At 39.3% G+C, this 18,059-nt stretch overlaps 1 protein-coding gene across 2 annotated transcripts in view; it reads right to left on the bottom strand.

Annotated features, from left to right (window-relative positions):
- LOC131044529 (probable prolyl 4-hydroxylase 9) overlaps positions 1-16,458 on the bottom strand; it is a 126,533-nt gene extending 110,075 nt beyond the window's left edge. The window contains exons 1-2 of one of the 2 annotated variants that reach the window (XM_057977874.2): positions 15,921-16,458; positions 15,683-15,808 (exon numbers count right to left, since the gene is read on the bottom strand). In XM_057977874.2, the coding sequence (XP_057833857.1) occupies positions 15,683-15,808; positions 15,921-16,040 (246 nt within the window). In that variant the 5' untranslated portion in view covers positions 16,041-16,458. The remainder of the gene's footprint in view (positions 1-15,682; positions 15,809-15,920) is intronic. The other variant, XM_057977875.2, reaches the window with a different exon arrangement.
- Between the last annotated feature and the right edge of the window lie 1,601 nt (positions 16,459-18,059).

Raw genomic sequence — 18,059 nt, 5'->3', positions numbered from 1 at the left:
ACCATCTCTTCAATGAAGTTTACAAGTCTTTTGCAACAATCTTTGCCTTCTCTTTCTACTCTACTCTAACTATTTCCTGCTCTTTGACTATTCACTATTAGCTAACCATTAACTATTAACTATTAACCAACTATTAACTATTACAAATGAGGAGCCAAGGCTTTATATAGAGAACCCTTTACAAACAGACGGCTCTGATTGAGTTAGAACCAATGGCTAGGATTACAAGATAGAAACCCTGATTAGGGTTTGTTACAACAAACTTCCTTAGCCAATTAGAAAATTATATTTCAAGGGTGAGGACCAATAGGAAGCAGGGGTAGGTGCCTCGAAGTTTGTGTCGTCCCCGATGAGTCAGGTACATTGAATCTGGGCACGTTGGGGTGGACCAATCTGACTGGAAGAATGATGATTGGGATGCCACCTTGTCTAACGCTTGTGGCTTGGTTGATCCTCTTCTCTGTCTCAATTTGATGAATGGTGTAACTCTTTTACTCCCAAGTGCTTGATGAGGCTTTCTTATCGTCAAGTCTTCCTTCTCCGGTAGCATACCTTGCCTTGAAGTGTTGGCGAAGCCTTTCTTTGTCATCTTGTGGTAGAATGAGGTCTTGAGGCTAACTTGAACTCCTTGAACACCCCTGGTCTTCCAACACTTCAAAGCACCTTGAATCCTCCCTTTTTGCATGTGGAACGTCCTTGATGATGATGGACTGGAAGAGGTCGTCCTTGTCCCGACCTGGTCTTCTTTCATCTGCAAAACAAACCATAAGATGATTAAGGACACATAATATATTCCTTCTAACATAGCATTTCCTACCTTAAATCATTAACAAGAAGACATTAAAATGAAGCTTGCTCAAATCCTTCCCAGGGACAAGCCCTATAAGAATTTTGCTCTGGACCCTTTGGAAGGGTCAGGAGCGAAATTTGCATTCCTGGCCAATTTAGACCTTATTTCATCATTTCATGATCTTAGGCCTAGCCTTCAAACCTCTTCTCATCATAATCTCACAACCAGCCCTTTGCCTAGCTCAAACAAGGTGAAAAATAGGAGTTTCAAAGGATTTCACACTGGACCCTCTGGAAGGGTCAGGAGCGAAATTTGCATTTTAGGACAAAATCTTCATAACTTGTGACTACAACATGCTCAAATGCATGTCTAAGGATCCCTTTAATCTCAACCAACATCAAGCTTGATGCAAAATTGGAGAAAAATGGAGTTTTTGAGGATTTCACTCTGGACCCTTTGGAAGGGTCAAGAGCGAAATTCTAGTTTAGGCTCAAGTTTTATCACTCCTCCACTCCGAAATATCTTCCAAGCAAGCATACACTAGTCTTCTCTCCACCAAGGCCTAGGAATCGATCTCCTGATCTTCATCATGAGTAAATTAGGTGAAATTGAGAATTTCGCTCTGGACCCTTTGGAAGGGTCAGGAGCGAAATTCATTCTTTAGCTCAAAATCCTTACCTCTTGGACTCATAACCTATTCAAACACATGCCTATGGCCATCTTTGAGTCCAATTCACTTTGACCATTGTCCTTGCCTAGCACAAACTTGAAGGAAAAATGACATTTTGAGAATTTCGCTCTGGACCCTTTGGACCTATAAGGGATTTTCGCCCTGGACCCTTTGGAAGGGTCAGGAGCGAAAATCATGTTTTTGCTCAATTCCTTCAAATTCATTGATTGCTAGCAATTCAAAGTCACTCCTAAGGACATCCCCAATCTCAATTCACCTTAGTCCCCACTTGACTTATAGCACAAAATTGAGGGAAAAGAGTGGTTTTGTGAAATTTCACTCTGGACCCTTTGGAAGGGTCAGGAGCGAAATTTCAACTCTAGGCTTGACTCTCCTTCTTTTCAACTCTAATCTTCTTTACAAGGTAAAAATACACCATTCTTCACCCAAGGAACAAGGTTTGTGGTCTAAACCTGGAAGCAAATGGGGCTTATGAAGAATTTCGCTCTCGACCCTTTGGAAGGGTCAGGAGCGAAATTCACAATCTTGGACAAGATCCTCACTTTTCAACACTTTCAATCACTTCCTAAGGCAAGAACATATCCATCTACCCCCACCATGACCAAGGAACAAGACTTTCAATGCAAACAAGGAGGAAAAAAGGTGTCTTCTAAGAATTTCGCTCTGGACCCTTTGGAAGGGCTAGGAGCAAAATTCACATTCTTGATTGATTTCTCACTTCTTTCATCCAATCCATCTTCAAAATTGATCAAACTCACCCTCCTCTCACCATATTCAAGTCCACTTGCTATCCACTTGGCTCAAAAATCTTCATTTTCAATGCCTTGGGCCGAAATTGAGGGTCAAATGAGGATTTCGCTCTGGACCCTTTGGAAGGGTCAGGAGCGAAATTCTCATTTTGAGCTAATTTCTTACTTCCTTTCTCCTTTTCATGCCTTGGACACACTTTGTTAGGCTTCCTTCCATCATGACCATGCAAATTTTCTCTTTAAGTTGACACATAGCTCAAGATTTTGTGAAAAATAGGGATTTATATGAATTTCACTATGGACCCTTTGGAAGGGTCAGGAGTGAAATTCCTATTTGGGCTCAAATCCTCACTTCATTTTCACATTTCTTCACTCCAAATAAGTGTTTTGCCTTCACAAATGCCTAGGAATGAGTTAGTTCATGGCTTTGGGCAATGTAGAGTGTCTTATAGAGGATTTCGCTTTGGACCCTTTGGAAGGGTCAGGAGCGAAATTCTCATTTTAGGCTCAATTCACATTTTAGGCTCAATTCACCTTCAAACTGACTTGACTTTGTCTTAGACTTGATCCTAGATCCATTTCCTTCCATATCCTTGCAAATTTGCTCAACCATTCAATGACTGAGGTCCTTTGTGAAATTTCGCTTTGGACCCTTTGGAAGGGTCAAGAGCGTAATTTGACATTTTGGTCTCTCCGTCAGGATTCATGTATGGAATATAACATTTAAGTATAAGAAAGATGTCACTTATACTTTAAGTTATATTCCATATATACTGTCAGGATGTTTGAGAGTGGTTTCGGACTTGCAGGAGTTATAATGCAAAATCTAGTTTTTGGAGGATTCTTCAATTTTCCAGACTTGGTCAAATTTCAGGATCAAGATGACATTCCAAACAGCCAAATTTCAGGGCATTTGAAGATCAGGATGACATTCCAGACTTCATCACTCACCAACTTGACCTAACTCAGACCTTCAAAGAGGATATTCACTCACCAAGCAAGACACAATTAGCAACAAGAGCAAAACTAGGCCCTAAGGAAGACTTTCAAAGAAACCCTAACCCGAAGCATCCACTGACTCACCTTTAGCTAAAACAGAGCCTGCTATCTTAGTGATCCCTCTGGCAACACTCAGAATACAAAGGGTAACAGACAAAACCCTAAAAGACCTAGAAAAACAAACCCCAAAAAGCAAAAAAGTAGGGGTCCCCATTTACAATGGGGCGATGTGTGAATACGTCACAACAGTACCCCTCTTCACTTTTATGTCTCAAGGCTCCTTGAAGACAAGACTTTTGCTTAACAATATTTTGTTCCCCACTACATTGAGAATACACCCAATCACCATGGCTATCAAGCATCGCATTGTGGATGAGGGGCCTGCTCTAAACATCATGCCTATGAGCATATTTCAACATATGCTAAAGTGAACTTAACACGTTACTAAGGCCGAACTCAAGTTTGTTGATTTTAACAAGACAATCACTTTTGGAAGTAGACTATTCAAGTAGATTTTTGTGTGATCAACCTCAATCTTTCATACAACCTTGTCCTCGATCAACCTTGGACTAGCCATAAGCGTTGTGTCATCCACTACCTTTCAAGTAGTGTAGTTCATGCACAAAGAGGAGGCACTCACCATTACCATTGATCTCAGGTACTCACCATTACCATTGATCTCAATCCATGGGCCTAGTATAACCTTGATGGCAAGGACATGACCACAACTTGGATCCCAGTTGTAAGCACTAAAGACTCCCCCCCTCACTACTTCCAAAAAAAAAATCTTCTTTCTCTACAAGTATGAAGATGTTTAGATCAGTTAATTACCCATACTAAATATTGCAACCTATAGGGAAGCTTTCACTACTCATCCGCCCTGCTAGGTCTTGACATCTTCTCTCTTGATCCTATTTCCAAACCCCTTCAATGAGAGTGTTGTCCCCTTAGGGTCCAAGTCAAACAAGGTATCTAAAGTCCCTATTAGAGAAAATGGCAGCTCTCCTAAGGAGTCCTTCACTTTTAAGCAATAGAATTGGCCCAAGTACAACTATGTACAAGTTTCACTTAATGCCCTTCTAAGGAGAGCATCCAACTAAGGATCTTGTAGCCAATTTTTTAGTTCTGCAAGTTCTTGTTTCAAGCCTAGGTGTAATGTTATTTTGACCTCAATTATGCAGCCTTACAATAACCATGAGGAGTTACCTCTTAGTGTGTATAGACGCCACCAATCACAAACTTGACTACCCTCATCCAGCACTAATCCTCATTAGCCTGAGCCATATCATCTTGTTTGCTCTATTTTGTACTCAAAACACTTTTTTGACTCTAAGTGTGTTTTATGCCTTGCAACTCCTCTCTCTCAACTTCAAATCCTATTATTAAACCTTTGAACTTGAGACCACTTTCATTTGGAGGTCAATCTTAAAAATTCATCGATGTCCTATCTATCTTTTGAGTGCCAAGACCCTCAAAATAATGGTTGTGTGAGTTCTCTTTCCTTTGAGACTTACAACCTGTTGACGTGTATTTTATACACAATCATACACAGAATAAAATACCTAAAGGCATCTTATCCTCTCTTGAGAAAATAGTCTCTAACTGCTGAAGATCTGCAAAAAGGATCGGTTAGGTAGACTCCAAGGTTCTTTTAGTAGGGTCTCTACGTGTGGACAAGCTTTTTAGTGGTATGATGTGATTTGCTGTTTCCTCCAAGGGGTCTTACGCATTCTAAATCTCGAAGATTTTGCTAAACTAAAAGGAACTTTCAAAAAAAAATAGCAAAAAGATAGGGTTTAAAGAGGTCTAATCTAGCCTAACCCTATGAATGACTTAGTATGGACGAGATTTGGCAAGACTCAACCAACTTCAATTTTGCCATAAGATAACAACTCAATTGAAATTAGTGCGATCTTCTAAGGTAATATAATGGTGTTCAATGCATCAAAGATCAAGGACACTACTACGAAGGTACATATTCAAGACACAATGATAATTGAAGATTAAGGACTCAAAGTGTTCTCCAGTCGACCACACAAGGCGTTCCTACAATCAGCAAGAAGCTAGTGGTTTGGATTACGAATCCTACCAAATATCAAATCTCACACTTAGTCTTTCAAATTAACAAACTACTTCGATTGAGCACGATTCAAGTGTATCAAACAACCATGAAGATAACTCAAGAAATTTGCAACAAAACACCATAACTTCAATATTTTATTGATTTCCAAGTCATCATGTACAACAATTGCTTGAATTTCTCTCTTCAAGACTCAATCTTACTACAAAATAAAATTGCTTCTAACTCTAATCTCTCTTACATCAACTATTGACTATTATCTGACTATTACTCTATTATCTATTTCCCAATGAAATGAAAAATGGGGGTATAAATAGCATCCTCAGTTACAATGAAAGGTCTAGATTGAAAGTAAATCAACGGACAAGATCATGACACCTAAACCCTAATTAGGGTTTGTTACAAATGACCTCCTTTTTACTGAACAATATTAAATACATAGCCAAATATTAAATTCGGCACAAAAACCTAGGAGGTATCAACCAATGAGAAATAAGATGTCATGTCATCTGTAACAACCTTTCATCTAGAATCTTATTCCCTTTCCAATTCTCTTTCTTAGCATATGCAATGAATTTTGTCACGATTCCTTCAATTTCTGTGATTGGAATCTCGGGAAGATTCTTGATACTCTCTTCTAAGTGGATGACCTGATCGAATGCATCTAGAAGAGCTGCGTCCCAAGTAGGTTCAAGTTCCTTCGTTCTATCAATCAGGAGCATGGTGGCAAACATCTGATCATACTGCTCATCTGTAACATCTGCATCCTTGCAAAAGATGATCTTGATTCTATCCTCAAATTCCTGCATATCCACATCTGTCTCGACCTCGATCCTTCTGCCAAGAATGGTACAAAGTACCTCAAATACTCTGTCCTGGATCGGATTGATCACCTCCTCAACTTGACTACATCTAACACTGATGTCCTCGAAGAGAACACTCTTTATATGGAGTACGGTTGACCACTGAAATAAACTGTGAGAATCACCTTCCAAGATCCTCTCCTGCGCTAAAATTCTTCTGAATGTATGTCTTATTACTTTCAAGACAGGGATGATAACGTCCTTGGTATGGGCAAATGCAGCTACTGTTACCATCAACCTGTGGATTATCTCAAGAACTTGGATAGCCTAATGAATAATCTTCGTTATCCTTGTAACAAACTCTATGGCCACTGTATGAGATCTATCCATCCAACTACATGTACGCTGGACCAGGTTCCTGAATCTTTCTGCTTCATTGATCGATTGAAGGGGCAATGCCTGCACTGGTGATCTAACTGGATCCTGACGTCCAAAAGGTTCATTGATGTGACTGAAATATGTCCTCCATGCACCGACCTCTCTCTCAAGCTTTCTATTCTTTTCCACTTCTTCTCTAAGCTTGTCCTTCAATGCCTCAAATGTGTCAGTGGCATCATCTAAAGTCTGCTCTGCTGTGGATGGTCCTAACTCAATAGTCTGTATATCATAATCCTCTGCTAGGATCTCACCCTCATATTTATCTGCTGCCGGTGTAGCTATCTGCAATTTCCTAGATCCAGTCTCATCTCGAATCATCTTGGACATCTTGGTAGCCTTCTTCTTCTCTGTTACTTCATGTGAACGTCCAACAAGGCTCTCTAAATCAATTGCATTGTCCTCGTCCTCAACTACGATCACCCTAGTCAATCTTTCCTTCAACCAATCTGGGATATTCGATCTTGTCTCTTGAACTTGAATTTCTTTATGTACTATTTCTTCTTGTCTCGGAGGAGATGTTATTTCATTATCTTCTTCTAAATCATAGTCTTGGAGAGATCCATCTGATGAAACATGCTGTGCCTGTCCTTCCTCCTGCCTGTCATTCTGTACCATCGACTCCATGGACTCTTCCACTCGAATTGTTCTATCCTCTGGTCTGGAAGAAGTATCTGGTGTTTGATCTTTGTTGGCACCTTGCTTTTTCTTGGAAGGCTCTTTCTTTTCTGATCTTTCCTTTCTCTTCGAACCTCTCGGATGGAGATTGCCCTCACTGGCACATCGAAGGTTACCTTCACCTGAATTCCTAGGATTAGGATTGCCTTCACTCACACTTGCTCCACCTTCGGCTGGTTTCTCTTCCAAAGTAAAAGACATAGCTATGCCTTGTTCTCTCAACTTTTGATGCTGAACGTCTACCCATCTGCGAGTACAAGACAAGACTGGTGCCATCAAATCATCTAAATCCACGACCTCGGGCTCATTCCAATCCAACCTTATTGTTTTGCTTTCTCTATCATAGGAAGACTGGATGTGCCTGCCATTGTCCTGAGCTTGGTCGGCCACTCTGTAAATCCTGCATTTCCTGATGAAATCCAAAGGCAATCTAGAATGTATCTTTCGTTTCACTTCAAGATCATCTAGGAGGTTCATCATAAAATCTTCAATTTGGTGCTCATGTTTAAATCTTCTACCGACCGTCTCCTCTAAATGTCCATGTGGATCAAAACTATTTCTCCAAGCAAAAGATGAAAAAGAATACGAGGCTAACTCCTTCTCTGCGTCATCCATGGCTAAGACATTAGGACATACCTCAACTGAATTACCCAAAATAATAGGTACCTGAACTCCATTCTGATGTCTGTGTCTGAATGCCTTCACATATGCTGCCAACTGCCTTGTTACCTCAAGTAACACAATTCTGTCTGTCGGATACCTCGGCAACATGTATGGAGGTAAAGGACATCCATGCACTCTAATGTAAGTGAACTTGGGAAATTGAATGAACCAAGCACCGTACCTTTTGATGAATTCCTGGGCATCCTGAGATAATCTATTGTGAATCCCTCCTTGCAACGTCCTTGTGATGTTCATCGTGAAAGTATCATTAACTAACTTATAGTTTTTCCCTGGCGGATGATGCAAGTAGGCATAGGAATCACAAGCTCTGACCTCGCCGGGTCCTCTTCCAATCATTCCTCTGTGAGGTAGTCCTGCGTACTCAACACTCCTGATCAAAGCATAGATGACGTATGAACTCATGTGGAAGGACTTAGTAGCCCTGAGTCTCCTCAACTGTACGTCTAAGCAATGGCTAATCATCCTAGCCCAATGTATCGTACCCTTTCCTTGAACAATCACCTGGATGAAGTAAAACATCCACTTCTCAAAATAGAAGGCATGAGGTGCTCCTGTAACTCGGTTGAGCATAGTAATCAAATCTCTGTACTCCTCCTGGAAATCAATCCGGTGCGGTGTGTTCGGTACCTTGCTTAGACAGGGACGACTCTTGAGTAGCCAGTTCTTGTTGATTATGCTTAGGCAAGCATCTGGATCATCATCGTACACTGATCTAGCTCCTTCAATGCTCTTATATATCATGTCCCTGTGCTCTGGAAGATGGAAAGCTTCACTTATAGCTTCCTCTGAAAGGTACGCCAAAGTGTTTCCCTCATTGGACACAATTGTCCTGGACTGTGGATTGTAGTGACGGGCACACTCGATCATCAACTCATTGCACTGAATCGCTGGAGAAAAACCGGCCGCCTTGATGATGCCACTCTCTATTATTCTCCGGGCGACGGGTGATGGCTTGCCAATGTAGGGGACCTCTCGAAACTTCTTCGTGCTAAAGTTCCCCAAGTTTGTATCTCCAATGTTGCTCCACTTCGACACGATCTTGGTCTCCACTTCTTCGGTCTTCTGATCTTCTTTCATGAGAGCTGAGCGACTGGTGGATGCTCCCGCCTTTGGGGTCGCCATACCTCAATAGAGAGCTAGCTCTAGAATGCAAAAAGACAAAAGATCGCCTAGGCAAAATTGATGTATAAATGATCTTCAAAGTTATCTCCTCAAAAGATCAACTTCGCCACCTTTGGATTGAACGTGATCTTCAAGCTCACCTTTGGCGTGGTCTTCAAATTCGCTCAAATGAAGTATCGCACCACCTTTGATGTAATAGCGCCACCTTGGATTTGAATGGAATTCGCACCCCACACTTCGCACTTCCTTCCTTCTCCTTAATTTGCATGTAGAGGGATAAAAATAATGATGTGAAAACAATAGTTTTCATCCTCCATATATAGCGCTTGCACCTCTCCATGCCCTTAGGCCGACTTGGAGATAAAACAATTTTTAAAATGATTTTTTAATTAAATAGCAAGGCCGACCTCCATATATGAGCGCTCAAATTCGATTTTTTATTAATTAATTAATTGATGATTAATTAAATGCCTTTCGTTTTAATTTATAAATTTCGATTTTTTAATAAAGGCAAAATAATTAATAAATGATCAACGCCATATTAAATGCTAATTTAAATAGGATTTTCAATTTTATCAAACTTAGCATTTAAGGAAAATTTGAAATGTTTATTTGGCGCCAAAATTATGAAAACGAAAGGGACGTACCTCATCGCCCTGGTCCCTTGGAGAGGGACAGGAGCAATCCATGATTTTGTCATGTTTCCAACGTTCATCTCCTTCCTTTCCACGTTCAATATCGATCATTTTGATGGGTCCTTCGAATTTGATTGCCTTGCATGTGCGCATAAGTGCCTTTGGGTGTTCATCGCCCTGGTCCTTGTCCAAAGGACAGGAGCGATCTCCATGTTTTCACGTAGACCTTGCATTTTTGATCTTCGATCCTTCATTGTAGAGCGAATAACATCTTTGTTCGTTCTTTCTATGCTCGTTCCATTTGCTCGCATGTGTTGTTTGGACATTTAGAGGGATCATCGCCCTTGTCCCTTGGAGAGGGACAGGAGCGATCCATGTCTTTCTCCATAATCTTAGCAACTTTAAACTTCAATCTTTGTGGTGATGTCTTCCAAACGCCGTCCTTCACCTTGTCCATCCTCGCCTTACCTTGACTGTGAAGGATTATGAGTGCTTTTGATGGGATCGCCTTGGTCCTTGTTCAAAGGACAGGAGCGATGTGAGCATTTTAGCATGTTTGACGATGTTTGGACGTTCAAGACTCCTGCATGTGATCTTCAAACGATGTCTCGAACCTTGTATGATCTTGTGGAGTATTTGACTTGGCATGAACTCGAAACAAAACGAAGAGTCCAAGGCAAATCGCCCTGGTCCATGGGAGAGGGACAGGAGCGATATGGTCCCTATGTACATCTTGGTGATCATTTTACGTTCAAAATCTTTGTGTATTACCTTCAAAAGGCACCATGGACCCTCTAAGACCTTGCAAACCCTTGATCTTACGTAAATCTTGCATGAAATGGCCAATATATCCAACATCGCCCTGGTCCCTTCCTGAGGGACAGGAGCGAACTAGGTCTTAGGGTGCAAATTTCTTCATTGTGATGACCTTTAAGTGCTTGTGCTCGATGAAGATGCCTTAAGATGTTCTTGCCACCCTTCGCCTTGACTTAGATCGATTTCAAACTTAAGTAAAAGGCAATATAACCATTGTATCGCCCTGGTCCCTTGGAGAGGGACAGGAGCGATCCATCTCTTGTGGCCTTCATTTCATTTTGTCAGGTTCCAAATTTATATTCAACGGATTCGTCATGCTCTACTCCATTCATCCATGCCTTGATATCGTCTGCAACTTGGCAAGAAAATTAATTATAACAAAAATCGCTCTGGTCCCTTCCTGAGGGACAGGAGCGAACTGGACATTTTGGGACCCTTGTGGACGTTTAAAAATCTTCAATTCGTATTCAATGAGTTCATCTCACGCTCTTCCTTGCCTTTGGACGTAAACTTGTCTTGATTTTTGCCTGGATTTTGCCCAATGAAGGACATCGCTCTGGTCCCTGGGAGAGGGACGGGAGCTATAGGGTACTTCGCCCTGGTCCCCTGGAGAGGGACAGGAGCGAACTTTGCATTCTGGACCATTCTCCTTTGTGTTAGCACTTCAAATTATATTCATTTGGTAAAGCATCTTCCTTTGGACCTCTTCAAATCATCAAGTCGTCGAAATTTGACAAGGACAAGGCAAAATTTGATTTGTAGCTCCGGTCCTTCACTGAGGGACAGGAGCGATTTTCCTCCTGGAGGCGTTTCGGTGCTCATGAAAATCTTCAATTTATATTCAATGGAAAGATTTCGCCGTTCTCCATCACTTCCAATTTGAAATTCGTCTTGACTCTGCAGGAATGGTGAGATATTTGAAAATGAGCTCCCGTCCTTCACCGAGGGACAGGAGCGATTTTGCTCCTACAGGCCAAAATAACATGATTTTTCACATTTTAACACTTCACAAGGCAAAAACAAATCATTTCCAATGCCCAGGATCAAAAATCAAAAAGGTCAAAATTTAGTCAAAATATTCAATCGGACAAAAATTCACACTTCACTCTCAACACTTAGACAAATTTAAGCTCTGCATCAACATTCCAATTGAACATTAGACCATTCTGGCGAACTCATTGCATTCAAAATTTGCATCCTAGAAAAGGAAGCTCAAAAGCTCTCAAAACGACTGGATTTTGGCCTGAAAAGACAAAAATAAAAACCCTAAGGCTTGACCCTAAATCCAGACAAGTAACTGACTAACAAAATCCTAAAGACGAAAGCGAAAACGAACAAAAGACAAGCAAAAAGAGGGGGTCCCCATTTGCGATGGGGCGATGTGTGAAATGGTCACAACACAACCCTACATTGCTCCTTGGATATCAAAACCTAAACAATTGTAGTGATGTGAGATATGCTTGTAGTACCCCTAACCCCTTTCTTGTCTCCTCCCATATCTCAATGAAAACCATGCAATCATGGTGGTACACTAAGTCTTGACACTAAGGTGCCACCTCTAATTTTTGTGTAAGTTGTCCTCTTAATCACCTTAAGCATGTGATGGAAAGTATTAAGTGCTTACAAACAACCAACTCCCATTTCTTTCTTTCCTACAAGGTTTATAGTCAAACTCACATCTACTTCTGTCTTGCAAGACCTACACAAGTTTCCTCAGTGCTCAAGGATGGTGGTTAGCTTTTTAGTTTGTCCCTTTGTACTTTTCCTTTTTAGGTTCTCCTACCTTAGAACTTCCCTTGAGACAAGGTCCCTTCTACTCATCATCCCTCTTGGTGACCTCTTGTGAATCCTTCACTACAGGTGGTGGATCCATTCCACCTTATTATCAAATCAATAGGAGTACCCTAAGGCACTAACAAACCATCCCGATCTTTTTCTTGTATTTTTAACACTCTAGTGCAACTCTAGCAAGTTTCTAAGTCTCGATGAATGTGCACCATCTGATGCACAAGTTAGATCCACTCTAATGGTTCACAAGACTTTCACAAAGCATAAACCAAGATTTCACTAAAAAAGCCCCAACATCATGACACATGGCAATTTGCTCACATAGTAAAGATAAAAGGTGCTCTACAAAAGTATCAACGAACCACTTCTTTTGTCAATTTAAGTTAGGTTATCACTTAACCAAGGCCACATGGCATGCTCCAAAAAATTCCTAAAAAGGTGAAAGGCTAACCTACCCAAAAGTTGACACAAACCATCTGATATACTAGGTCGGATCTAATCAAACAGCTCATGAGGATTCTAAAAGGTTACAAAATGGCAAAAGAAATAAAAGCGGCACCATTTTGCCCGACATGTCTTCCCCAAGTTGTTGGCCGACAGTGGTCTACTCAGGAAGGTAGTGACAACAAGATTTGTTTTACTTTCTTCTCTCACCTAAATCATCATGTTGTTTTGTAGACCCTCCCCCTAGTGCTTCTTTGTCTATAACTATTATGAGACAGGTTGGAAAAAATTTCTATAGATTTGCTCAGCCCTAACTAAACGAGTCTGTTGTTAGGGTTTGGGGCTTGAGTGGCAAAGCTTTCTCAAGAAGCTTCTTGATACTACTAAATATAAAATTTATTTTTTACGTAATATAATACTTTCTTACGCCTCAAAATAAAAAAGTATATCATGTCACATTAAATAGCATTTTATGTGCAATAAACATTTGTAGAGTTTTCACAACTTCAAATCCTTTCACCATGCTCCTAATATCATATGCCACCATCTAAAAGGAGATCATGAAGCTACCATAATGCCACTCCATCCTACAACAAGCATTTCTCCAAATGACCAAATATCCAAAATGTCAAATCAAATCAAAAATTCTCCATGGCCTGCAATACACACAACCATTGCTTCACAAAATTGCTCCATTGTAATTCCTGACAATACAACCTCAATAGTTGCGGTTTCTCTATCTCACCCTATGCCACTCCATCCTACAATGAGAATTTCTCCAAACGGCCAAATATCACAAATGTCAATTCCAAGATTCTCCATGACACACAACACGACACACAAGATGCACCACCATTGCTTCATAGAATTGCTCCATCCTAAATCATGGCAATACAACCTCAATAGTTGCGGCTTCTCTATGTCACCCCATGCAAGTCTACAACACTAGAGTAACAGTGGTAGGATCAATCATGTCCAAAATCCAAATTTCTCAAAGAGGTATATCTGAGCATTCATTACAACAATTGTACAACACTTGACAAGCAAGTTTCATCTACTAATACTACTAAAATGCAACACTAGGCAGTGGACTTTATGAACTAGATATTCAAGGCCACACAACTAAACCGAACCATCAATAGAACTAATTAAGGCGCTAGAATCGCAAAAAAGTCTTCCCTTTGCAAAATTCAAATTTCATATGTAATTTGGAGGAAAAACTCATTGTGAGATGGGTAATGTAATCTATATATATTGGCTTACATGCCCACTCAAAGGAGAGAATGCTTTGTATAGCTAAGCTAAAAAGCCTAATGTATTGGCTAACTCTCAAGGAGTCACATTTGCATAATTGAGCCATTGAGCTTGATGTATAGTTGATTCTAGCCTTTCTTTTCTAGAATACAAGGGAGCTTTACCATATGTTTCCAAAAGAACTGTGTTCATGTAAAGATTAGCTAATTAATGAACTTACTAAGAAACAAGTTGTTATCCAAACATTTCCAATCTTGTCTTTGTTCATCTTTTGCCATTATGTGCATGTTTTTTTTCTATTGATTACTGCAAGGTAAGCTATTAAGTTTTGCTCTAGTAGTTAAGACTATTTTTATCTCGCGTGAACCTTTTGTTTTACTTTTTCTTGCTTTATGTAATTTCCCTCTCTTTCCCCAACACAACAATTTTAGCTTAGCTTAGAATAGATAAGGAACCAACCTTTCAATCCCAATGATTGGTTTGCATATCCTTCCTTGGCTTGCAGACCTTTCCATTGTTGGTGTTTCATGCACAATGCATCTTACCCTTGAGGGAATAGCTTTGGAAACTCTTCCACCTAAAATGACCAGCAGCTTTTGGCAAGATCAATGAAACCTTGAGGATATCAATGGAAATCAACCAACAAGACTCTCGACTCCCTATCTTATATAGGTGTAAGAAGCCTCTATCGTGGTAACATATGGCTCCATTGCACCTTACCACCCTCTCTAGCTTTCATGTCTATGGCTTCTTACCACTCTTGTGGTTGGAAACTACCTAGAAGCTCTCTCCTATTATCCTATTTGGCAATTCTAGCACAATGTCTTTTGGCAAACCCACTTCATGCATATGAATTGTACCCAAGATACCAAGAAAACAAAGAATATAAGCATACTATAATTCAAATATACAAAGGTTTCTTGACTAATTTACTATGCACGTAAATGAAACATATTTTACACTACCAATTTCTAAAATGCAAACAATTTTAACAAAGCTTAAATGGGATAAGTTCTCAAGTTAAAGCAGTGGAGATTTCAAAGCAAAGCTGCAATTTTGAATCTGAAACATGATAAAGCATTAGAGATTTCAAAGCGAAGCTGCAATTTTGAATCCGAAACATGATAGAGCAGTAGAGATTTCAAAGAAAAGATGCAATTTTGAACCCGAAAAATGATAAGAGTGTTGAAAGCCTGATGCGGCATACCCAACAAAAAAGGTTGGGTAGTAATATCTCAGAAAGAAATGCTCCTTGGCCATGGCAACTAAGCCGGCCAGTGAATTCAATGAAAGACTTACCTCCGTCATCACAACCAGACCAATCAGTAAATTTGACAAAATTGGATACCTCTTGATTGTGCCAACTAAACCAATTGGTGAATTTAACTAAGCCAAACGTTACCCCACAAATAGAATTTAACAATTATAAAACTGAGAAAACCATGTATACCCCACTAGATACAAATTCCCTGTGAATTTGACAGAAAGAAATAACCCCTACTCATAGCAACTAAGCCAAACATTACCCCAGAGGAAAAATTAACAATTGTATAAAATAAAATAAAAGTAAGTGGTGCCCCACCAGATACAAATTCTCTGTGAATTCGACCAAAAGAGATACCCCTCAGAAATATCAACTAGCAACAAGTGGAATTAACCAAATCCATAAATACAAAAAAAGCATCAATTGATCAAAAAATTAAAATGAAAGCACCTGAAAGGGTATGGTGGTAAGAGAAACATCCCCAGTTTCACCATGAGCAACACCAACCACATCATCTCCACCCTCAGCAGAAACCTCTCTCAGCTGTAACCGTGGAACCTCTTCCTCTAGAATGTCCTGCAGGCCCACACAAACAATGATCCAAAATCCCAAGGTTCAAATCTCGGGAAAAGAAGCAAGCATATTCTACGAATAAAATCCCAAATTTAAAAGAAGAAAAAAAAACTACCTTGGAGAAGAGAATCGATCCAAAAAAGCCTGCAAGAAAGAAGAGTGTGCACAAAACCAAAACTGCTGGCAACGGAACCTTTGAATGAAGGCCCCACTGCCCTTTTGCTTTAGCCTTCATTTCTGCTGCACGGGATCTAAGCTTCAATGCTCAGCAAAAAGGGGTTTCTTCTTTTCGGGAATATTTTTCATAACTATCTACACACGCTTTACAGGCACTTCATAACAACTGCAGATTATTCATTTAATATATCAACAACAACGACGGTTCCTGAACCCGTAAAAAAAGTGATTTTGATCTTTGTCAACTCGTTTTAGTAAATCACCAATAAAATGATATTTATTTATTACTAAAATACGCTGTCCAAAATTCCTGTCTGGTTTTTGGACCCACTGTTTACAGGAGCTCTGTGAGAACGAAAGTTTGAATAGAAATATGTGCAAACTAAGATTTGAAATTTTCATTCTTATTGTGGGTCCCTTCTAATGGGTTTTGCTGTTTAATGGAGAGCATATCTTCTATTCCATGTTTTTTAATCACCATGACTAAGATGCCCTTGTACGATGCACTATTCGAAGCTTCGGGAAAATGACATTTTCGTTTAAGCGTAAGTTTAGTCAATGAAGAGAGGTAATAATTCTATATTCTAAAGAAAAGCAATTAGAAAAACATGCATGCTATCCATTCACTGTTTTGCATTTATTTTCAAGAAAAGCAATTAGAACTACTCAATAGGGAAATTCAGAAAGGTCCGAGTTCTAACTTTTAACATTGAGTTCACCTTGTCATCATTTTAAGAACTTGTTATAAGTTTTTTTTTTCTATATTTATATTTTTAGGTCTAATTTAATTCTATAATGCAATGTTTATATAGAATTACTCATTAATTAGGGAAATTTAGAAAGGTTTGAATGTTTGTTATTGTCTTGGTATCATTTAAATTTTATCATAGAAGTCTTATCTTTTTGTCTTTTTTATTTGAGGTCTAATTTAATTCGATTGTGTCACATTTATTTTTTATAAGATTATTAAAATAAGAATTTTATTCTCGTTAATGGGTTGTTTGCATAATTTTTAATTCTATTGACAAATCCACAATCAGATGGATCCCCTCTCGATTGGGATTTAGAAACTTGATTTTGATGGTGTCTCCCAAGGGATCCTAGCCTCTTGGGTGTGCGATACATTATTTGTGACTCCAATAGCTCTTTGATTAAAATTGCCTATAAGAAGCTTGCACGTGGGAAGAATAATAAGGTAAAAGAAAAAACATTCATTTTCAATTTTAAGCTACTTAAATCATGCTCCCCGAACAAGGTTATAATTGAGGGCGACTCATGGGTAATTATCCAATGTCTTAAAAAGAGGTATGAAGTGAACTAGAGATTACAAAATATTTTTAAGGAAACCTTAATAATCCTAGACTCCCTAAAGGAATACTTTATTTCTTGTTGCACTAGAGAAGGCAACATAATAGCCAATCTTTGATTGAATTTGGGAATCAATCAAATCTAAAGTCATAATTATTAATGATCTATTAGCAAGGTGGCAAGATCTATAACTTGTGTGACAATAGGAATGCGAGGCAAGCCTTGCTCAAACTAACAGGTAGGGACTATGGTTTATTTAAAATGGGATTGTTGTTATTGTTTCATCACAAGCTACCAACTATAATCACAACTATAAGCTCTTTCACTCCCATCAAACCTATATCAAGAATGTGAAATATTCAAAAGTGAGCTATTGAAAAAGGAGGTGGAGAGGTTAGGTTCCATAATGTGTAGATGGCATTTATCAATGAAATATCCTTTACTAAGGTTTGTAAAGTCTTCTTTTTTTCAAGAGAAGAATATTAAGGGAAGCTATTGAGGAAATCCTTGGGAAAGAATTTATAGAGGATGCAACATGACATTGTGTTGATTCTTATACTTCTTCAACCTCCATAAGTAATGTGTGCATTCTCACTAGGAATAGGGAGTTGACAAAAGCTTCAGAGAGGTTCTACATTTTGGGGGAAAAGATGGGATGGGGTTGTAGGACATGATGGACAAAACAAACTTAGTCAAACTTACCTCATTCTCTTATGTGGGTTACAAGTTTCATGTGAGTTGGCTTGTATTTAGATAGTAAGGGGTCATT

The sequence above is a fragment of the Cryptomeria japonica genome, chromosome 9 (assembly GCF_030272615.1).
Source record: "Cryptomeria japonica chromosome 9, Sugi_1.0, whole genome shotgun sequence".
Lineage (NCBI taxonomy): Eukaryota > Viridiplantae > Streptophyta > Pinopsida > Cupressales > Cupressaceae > Cryptomeria > Cryptomeria japonica.
Note: the sequence above shows the minus strand (reverse complement) of the source record. Positions and strands in the feature narration are given on the sequence as shown.